A 9,396-nucleotide genomic window follows, 5' to 3' on the forward strand; every position below is an offset into this window, starting at 1 on the left:
CCGAGTTGAAACGAAAAAGTTACGGCTGTTTTCGTAACGAAGCACGAAAATGGTCTACAAGGGTTTATTTATAATTATTGACAGTCGGCTGGGGACAAAGTGAAGCGGAAGTTCGGATTCTAGGGTCTTTAATGCAATTATCAAAAGTTACTTTACTGTACCCAAAAGATTCCATTTGGAAGGCTCTGGACAGTCCAACTTCAACTTGAGATATCTTGGGCTCCCCAACTCCAAATTGGACGAAATTTGGATCTATTTTGGGTCATTTTTCGCAAGGAACTCAATGGTGAGGCCTATATAAGCACCCCATGCTCCACGTTTTTTGAAGGACAGAATGGGTATTTTATTTATTCTTGAAGGAATCCTAGTCTTCACCCTTACTTTCTCTCTCCTCCAACTTCTCAAGGGCACTTCTGGAATTCTATTTGGGATAGATTTATATTTTCTCATCTATAGAAGGTTGAAAAATCAAAGCATCTTTGATTTTATTGCTTGGAGAAGATTTCTACAAAGAAAAGGAAGCACTTGTTAGAATTGGAAGTTTACTTTTCCTTTTCTAGAAATAGAAGGTTTATGTAAACAATCTTCTCTTCTTCTTCTTTCTACTTTTTTCTTTTTTCTTAGGATTCAAGGCATTGTAAAAGAGGAAGGACAAGAGAATATTCTCTTTTCTTAGGGAATATTTCTCCTATACTTCTCTCTTCTCTCTTCTCCTCTCTTCCCCCTATAAATACCCCTTGCCATCTGGGTTGTAAGAAGTTAGTTTTTTAGTTCAGTTTTTAGTTAGTTTCTACTTCAATTTTAATTCAGTTTTTAGTGTAATTTTTAACTCATTCACTTAGTGAAATTTTCTCTTCTTCTCCTATTTTTGGCTTTAATTCTTAGTTTGATTTCATAAGATTAGTTCTTTCAAATTCTTAATTTTGCTTTCATAGATTAGTTAATGGTTGTAATAGGATTAGTTTATACTTTAATGTCTTCAATATGGTTGTAATAGTTTTAGTTTAAAACTTCCTAGTCTAAACTCTTATGTTGATGACAAGACTTGGAGATTTAGAAGAGGAGGCCATGGTAAGTTCATGCAAGTATGCATTCAAGCTTCTTCAATTAATCCGGTTCAAGCACATCTAGGTTTGCATTCTCTAAACTCTCAATCTCATTCTCCCTCTCCTCTATCTCATTCTTTCTTTCTTCTTCTTCTTCTCCCTCTATTTCTTTTATTTCTTTTTTTTTATGTGGTTATTTTGTTTATGTGGTTGTGGATGTGTGGCTGCACTTTCATTACTTTCAATTTGCGTTAGTTTTATAGTTTGTTTTTATTCCTTCCAATTTGCGTTAGTTTGATAGGTTAGATGCTCATGTGTTAGGACGTCAATTTAATCCCTTAATTTTATTAGATGCTTATGAGTTAGGATGCATTAATTTTCATTAGTTTAATTTAACACTTTAATCTGGTTCACTATGCATTACTTTTAAGTTAGTTAAATAGAGTGGCGTATATCTCCTCGTGTTCGACCCGTAGCTACGATTGACCCATACGCTTGCAGTAATTGTTTAACTCAAACACCAGGTACTAGATATATCATGAATTTTGTCTTTTGATCTGGTGGTAACCTGACTGTGTCGTTATGAGATAAAAAATAAATATTAATTAACCCTATTGTTACTACTAGAACAGTGGTAAGAAGGGATTGAATCCACGGGGAACAGGAAGGTTAAATCTACTAAGATAATGTGAAAGTGGTTTTGAAAAGCAATTGCAAAATTTAAAACTAAATGAACGACTAATTAACAAAAGTGAGAATTAATGAGAAAACCAGCCTTTAGGTTTCAAATCCCCTCTGACATGATTATTTAACTCTGCCACATACTTTGGTTCATTATAGCTTCTTTATTTTACTTCTTTGAATACCAGCACTTGGGTCACCAATGATCTGTTGAGGAGGATGGTTCTTCTGTATTTGGGTGTCTTTAGGTCTGCCATCTCTCTCAGTCTCTGTGTCAATTTTTGAACCATCTGAGCCATAATCATCATGACTCTAAACTTATGAATGACTGTGTGACTGCTTCTCAACATCAACTGTAGCATCACCAAAGTCAGCATCTTCAAACACTGTACCATGTGGTTGTACTTGTTTGGAAGATCCTATCTGTTCATCAATCTTAGCATCAGAACTTTCCACAATCTTACCAGACCTTTTGTTATAGCATCGATAAGCTTTGCTTTTGGAAGAGTAGCCTAGGAAGATCCCTTCATCTGCTCTGTCATCGAATTTCCCAAGGTTATCTTCCTTTCTTTTAATGAAGCATTTGCTACCAAACACTCTAAAGTGTTTCACTGTGGCTCTTCTCTTAAACCATAATTCATATGGAGTTTTGGATTCTTTTGGTCTCAATAGGCATCTGTTACATGTGTAGACAGCTGTGTAGATGGCTTCTCTCCAAAAATGCTTTGGAACATTATTTTCTATTAACAAGGCCTTAGCCATTTCTTGAATTGTTCTGTTTTTCCTCTCAACTACCCCATTTTGTTGTGGGGTTCTTGCTGCTGAATGCTGAATCCTGATGCCATGATCATTACAAAAGCTTGAGAAAGCACTCCATGTGAACTCCTTTCCTTGGTCAGACCTAATGCACTTGATTGACCTGCCAATTTCATTCTCAACCCTTTTCTTGAATACCTTGAAACAGTCCAAGGCCTCAGTTTTGTCCTTGAAAAATGAAACCCATGTCATCCTAGAGAAGTCATCCACAAAAAGTATAAAGTACCTCCTATTGCTTGAGTCCTCATCGGTCCACACAAATCGGTATGAATTAAGTCCAATGGCTTACTTGAGTGATACTCCTTTGACTTATAGATGGCTCTTGTCTGCTTACCCTTTTGATATGGTCCACAAACATGATTTGTTAGATTCTTTATTCTTGGAAGATCTCTCACTGCCTCGTTCTTGCTTAAATTGGCTAAATTTTTTAAGTTGATATGTCCAAGTCTTCTATGCCATAGATTATTTTCATTTTCTTGACTAATCATGCATTTATCTTCCACACTCTCTGAGAGGACAAACAAATTTTCAGGTGTCCTGGAACCATGAATCATAGTTCTTCCATTTTTGGGCCTCTTAATTACACAACCTTCCTTTGTAAATACAACCTCATTTCCCTGGTCGCAAATCTGGCTAACACTAAGAAGGTTATGTTTCAGCCCACTCACATACAATACATTGTTAGATTTGATTTTTCCTTGGTCCAAGTTAACTGTTCCCCTGCCTTCAATCTTGGCACCATCATTGTTCCCAAATCTAACTGAGCCACCATCAATCTTGTAATGATTAGAAAATCTGCCCTTGTCACCAGTCATATGTGTAGAACACTCACTGTCAAGAATCCAAGGAAATGGTTTGTTATTTGCCTTGAAAGCTGTTTGAACAATCAATGAGTTATTGTTGTCCTTTCTCTTTTTCTTCTCAACCCAAACTGCTTTTTCAATAATAGTGATGGGTTTTCTTGCCTTCTCTTCAATAACCATATTCTCTTTCTAATGTTGCCTATTTGGGAGGGTTTGCTTTTGACTTCTCATGGCTTGTCTTTGAGATGGAAGTAATGTCTTGCAGTTCCTTGCTAGATGGCCAATCTTTCTACACCTATAGCACTCAATGCTATCATCTGCAAGAGCTGCAAATTTATTCTTGCTTAAAAAATTTATGGGTTTTTCATTCCTTCTACACTCTGCCACACGGTGCCCAAACATGTTGCAACCATAGCAATACTCATTGAACCTCTGAATCTGCCATGAGTTTCTGTTGTAGCCATTTGACCTATGATGATTGATTGCAGTGAATCCATCCTTATCAACTTTCCTTGTATCTGAATTTTCAGAATTAGAGCCATTTTTCTTTCTTTTCTCCCCAATAAATCGAACTGGATTTTGTGCCATGCCTTGTCCTTTGGTTTTCACACCACTAGAAACTCCTCCTTTCTCATACCCAAGACCAGATTTGTCATTACTGGGTCTTTGGACACTAAGTATCTCATCCAAGACAATACTCTCATGAACTTCATGATGATCTTCCTCAAGTGTTTGTACACTTACTTCTTTGCCTTTTGAACTTAAATTGTAACTGTTGGAGTTGAGGTAACATCTGCCCGATAGTCAGTCTTTTTCAACAATTCACATTCAGCTCTCAAAGTGATAATTTCTTCTTCAAATTGAGTGTATTCGTCAATCTTTGAGGATAAGATAAAGCTTATATCTTCATTGATTTTCTTGGTTTTTTCTATGATAAGTGACAACCGACTGATCTTCTCACTTTCTTTTGCAAGTTGAGTCTCAAGAATTTTTATCTTCTTTCTTTCTACCTTGAGTTTCTTCAAGGCAGTGTATAGTTCTGCTTGAAGATCATATTCATCTTCTAATTGCTCTTCTTCCTTATCTGATTTTTCTCCTTCTTCAATATCATTGGTGGAGGTAGCCATGAACAAAGTCTCATAGTTTTCATCATCAGACTCCTCATCTTCAGATGACTCATCTGTGGTAGTGTTATCCTTGTGTGTAATCAAACTCTTCTTCTTGTAGTTGTGTTTCTTCTTAGGAAATGACTTCTTTTTCTTGAAACTTGATTTCTTCACTTGTGGGTCTTCATCATCTGATTCATCCGTGTTTTCCTTCTTTGGACACTTAGAGGCAAAGTGTCATATACCACTACAATTGAAACACTTTAAGGGAAGTTTCTCCTTGTATTTTCCTTTTCCACTCTTGAGCTTCCTTTCTAGGTATGCAATTAATTCATCTTCAGAGTCTTCATCACCATTTTCCTGCTTTATCCTGAGTTTCTTCATAGCTTTAAAAGCGGCCTCATCTCGTAGGCAGTTAAAGAACCATGTAACTCATCTAGACTCAACTCATTTAAGGCTTTGGACTCTTCTATGGTCGACACCTTTAGATTGTACATATCAGATAAGGATCGGAGGATCTTCTTAACTACCACTGCATCTTTGAGAGTTTCACTAAGTCCTCTTATTGCATTTATAACCTCAGTCACCTGGCTCATATAATGATCAATTGAATCTCCATCTGACATCTTCAAGCTTTCAAACTGTGCCCTAAAGTGTTGTAGCTTGGCTTCTTTGATTTTCTCATCACCTTCATGAATGTTTTGCAGCTTGTCCCAAACTTCCTTTGTAATCTCACAACCCATAACTCTAGCAAACTCTGTATTGATTAACACACTTAGTAGAGCATTCTTAGCCTTTGAATCATTATCATACTTCCTCAGTTCAGTTGCATCTATGATATTTGTTGTGGGGATTATGTAACCATTCTTCACTGACATCCAAACTCCATAATCAAGGGATTTCAGATACGTTTCCATCCTGATGCACCAGAAAGAGTAGTTTGACCCGTTAAACTGTGGAACCTTCTTGTTACTGTGACCATTGTTGCCTTCGCCTGAAGCCATTGCACTGTCCCTTAGTAATTTTCTAAAGTTGTTAAACTCTGTAACAGGGTAACCTAGTGTGCTTTGATACCACTTGTAAATCCCAAGTGCTACCGAGAGGGGGGTGAATCGGTGGATCTCAATAATTTTTCTTCCAATCTCAAGCAAACAACTTACTGGCGATACTTCACCTATTACAATTCAAGATTGATTGGGGCGGTCCCGTAATTACCAATCACACAGACACGTCCACCACACACCACATTATGGTTGGGTCTACCAGACAGTGTCCCACCACTCTGCACAACAATCATTTCAAATATATGTTGAAAATAAAAGCAATGCAATGACACCAGATATATATGGTTCGGCAAAAGTGCCTACGTCCACAGAGGAATACCCATTAAGGTTTCAAATTTCCCCAATACACTACTCAAATTATGATCACCACAATGATCCAGGTGCAACAACACCTGCTTCTGACTATGAACCTAGACAGTCTAGGGTTACAACCCTAAAGCCAATCAAGCCCCAATTGATCAGTATTACAATATTAAATTAAAAATCAATTACAAGCCCTTCCCCAATAGATGAATAAAACTAGGGTTGTTTTCAACACATAAGCAAACCCAAAAAATAATAGGAATTATAAAATAAAAGAATACATCTCTCCTATGTATTCCAGAGATCAATCTACTGCAGTACCCCTTCGAGAGTCGATGCACACATCTGAATGTTCATTACAGCTTCACAGATCGATCCATTAAAATATTATGTGCATAAAACTTTTTTCTATGCATTTTCTGTCTCTAAAAGTGGCTACAATGGATTCCTCTCAAAAAATTACCCAATTTCAAAAAAAAAGTCGTCCAATTTGTACTCTAGATGGCCAAGATACGACCTTCCAAAGTTGAATGCTCTAAAAATTTGTAACCGGTGGCAAATTCATAAATAAAAAGATTCTTCGTGACAAACCGTATACAAAAAGAAAACACGTTAGAGATTTTCACACTCTCTGCCTTTGTTAGAAATGGAGGTGATGTCATGCTGACATTACACTCCACTACAAATTAATTATTTTCTTTATTTTCTCCTTTTTCTTTTTCTTTTTTTTTCCTTTTAATGAACCAAATTTGATGCAAGATGCCAATCCGACGCTCGAGGAGATTCTGAAGTTTTAACAACAATGGTAATCCACTATTTACAGAATCGCGCTAAAAATGTAAGCCAAAATTTTGGCTAAGTATATAAGCTTTTGCCTATTCCAGATTTGCTCCATTTTCGTGCATCGACATGAAAACATCTGTAATTTTCTTGTCCAACGTTGAAATGATACAAGACTAGTTGCGTTGGAACTATGACTCAACGGAATTCCTTTCTCGTGAAGACCACTTCACCCAGAATTGCCATTAAACCTTCCAAAAATGACCTTAAATTTACTGTCATTGCATGAACTTGTGAAATCACAACTTTATCAGTATGAAACCTTCACCTGCTGCTTCACCCCTTTACCAAACACTATATAAGGACTTAATATGCTGTTAAATGGTGTTCTTAAATTACAGGTACCGCTGTAATCCTACCAAATGACCAAAATACCCTTACAGCTGTGTAGGTGATTGTTTGACCATTTCAGCTCTTCCAACTCATCAAATACCACTGTCGCATCACCAATATGGCTAATAACGTTGCCAACAATAACAAAACCACTCTAGCAAACCTTAGTGGACCCAGTTGACCAACAAGGTCCAATTTCCATAATCATCAATGTTTGACCCTATAACCCTTGATTTGCTTATGGAAGATCATCTTTTACCCATGTGTACCACCAAGTTGTTCAGAGACTTCTTCGTGTGTGTATTTATATACGTCCAACTATACATATGATTCTATATTTAACTTTGGCCAATTTCTCCTTAGGACTTTGATCACTTTCAATTCATTAAATTCCATGAATTTGTTGCATCTGGTGAGATGTTGGTCCCCTAACTCTCAGTTCTGCCTCGACAATGGTTTCTCTAAGTGGTTGCCAGAAGTCCTTCAGTCACACAATATTTGAAATTTGAATTGTATTTTCCTCTGATTGTTCTTTACATCATTCCATGTTGTGTGATTCATCAAAAAGGAAAAGCACCTGGGTTTGTTCCTAGGAGATTATGGTTCGAGTCCATCAAGATTCATGCCTTAATTATTCACTCTGCTTTTATTTTCTTCTATGACCTATTCCTTGTTCTTTCACTATCTTTTTATTTTTCTCTTGCTATCTAGTGAGTATTTCCTTAAAATTAATCAAACTCCTATAGTTTACTTCAGTTGTATGAATATCCTTTTATGTTTTGCAATAAATGTTGGTTGCATTGAATAGATACGAAATGGAGACAGGAACAAAGGCGAGCATTGTCTTATTTTAAGATTTTTATCCCCCTCTTTGAGGAGAGCTTTGAACATTGAACAGAATTGTGATTTTGGTGAAGGGAGTATTTTTTTTTAATCCCCCTCTTTGAGGAGAGAGGTTTGAGCACTGACCAGAATTGTGATTTCGATGGAGGGAGAATTTTTTTTATCCCCCTCTTTGAGGAGAGAGCTTTAATGTATGAATTGCAGTCTTTTGGGGATGGAGGGAGTAATTTGTTCAGTTTCTTATATTTTGTTTTCCCTTATCTCAGACTTTCTTTTCCTACCACTATTATCCATCTAAAATCTCAATTTTCAAGAATGGATCTAGTTTTCTGTTATGAGATTCCAAAGGCATCATCTTGTTCAGATCTCTGTATTCTTTTGTAATTGAGTTCTTTTTATCCAATTGACCATAGCAGCAATTTGGCCCAATTGGACTTGACATGTAAGCTAAGAAAATGACCCTAGCTCAACTTCAAGGTTCAGGCCACCTACTATTCCAGTCAATTCAAGTTTGGCATTAATCTAAATTGGTGTTTCAGAGTTATTTCTACTTATGTCCCTAAATTGTCTTCTTATTCGCCTAGAATTTTTTCTGTTACTGTTTTGTTTGTATCGCTTCTGATCCATGGTAAGTCTAAACAATTGGAACACTAAGAGCCCGTTTGGTAACGCTTCTGTTCCAGAACAGGTATTTTTTACCTTTATCATTTTTTTCTGTTTCTGTGTTGGAAACATGTTTCTGGGCTCTAAAATTAGGGGTGTAAATGAATAGCTGAAATCTGTTTCCGTATCCGTGTCCGTATCTGTTTAGCACTATCCGAATCCGTCCGAAAGCTAAACGGATGCGAATACGAATAGGCTATAGCTATCCGAAAAGCTATATTTACATGTAAACGGATAAAATATCCCATCCGTATCCGTGTCCGTATCCGTTTAGCATTATCCGAATCCGTCCGATAGCTAATCGGATGAGGATATAGCACTATCCGAGCTGAATCCGATCCGTTTACAGTCCTATATAAAATGGTGTTTGGTAAACTTATTCCAAAAACATTTTTAGAACAAAAAAACAACACTATTCCGTTTGGTAAAACCTGTTCTAGAACACTTGTTACCAAATTAGTGAATTGTTACAAAAATGCCATTACTTGACTAAACTTACTTAAAATTAAGATGAAAACATCCACCATGATCATATATGAATATCCAGAAAGGATCTTGGTGGATTCGAACTGCCATTCCCTTAGAACATGCTTGAGACATGCTCATGTTCCAAGTGCTCTACCAATTTGAGCTAAAGATCCAACAAGTAGAGTTTGTAGGAGAGTGCAGGTATGAGATTGGGGGTGCAAATTACTGAGATAAGTAAAGAGGTGAGAGGGAGAATCTAATGAAAAATAATTGGAGATGAAAACTGCATCAGATCTAAATTGGTTACATGAGATTCTCAAGGGTTTGATAAATTATGCACCAAAATCATCTAAAAAATAAAGTAGGCCCTAAAGAGAGAGTGATACATGAAAGAATGATTTCAATATAGAGGTCCCTTCCATATTCCATT

The 9,396-nt window shown here is 36.6% G+C and overlaps 1 protein-coding gene across 1 annotated transcript; it reads right to left on the minus strand.

Annotated features, from left to right (window-relative positions):
• Window positions 1-3,535: 3,535 nt before the first annotated feature.
• Window positions 3,536-4,836, minus strand: LOC122663000. The gene is made up of 3 exons (XM_043858707.1): window positions 4,777-4,836; window positions 4,173-4,674; window positions 3,536-4,098 (listed from the first exon to the last, which is right to left on the minus strand). The coding sequence occupies exons 1-3, from the start codon at window positions 4,834-4,836 to the stop codon at window positions 3,536-3,538; spliced, it is 1,125 nt and encodes a 374-aa protein (XP_043714642.1).
• Between the last annotated feature and the right edge of the window lie 4,560 nt (window positions 4,837-9,396).

This window comes from Telopea speciosissima, chromosome 5 (genome assembly GCF_018873765.1).
Source record: "Telopea speciosissima isolate NSW1024214 ecotype Mountain lineage chromosome 5, Tspe_v1, whole genome shotgun sequence".
In the NCBI taxonomy this organism is placed as follows: Eukaryota; Viridiplantae; Streptophyta; class Magnoliopsida; order Proteales; family Proteaceae; genus Telopea; species Telopea speciosissima.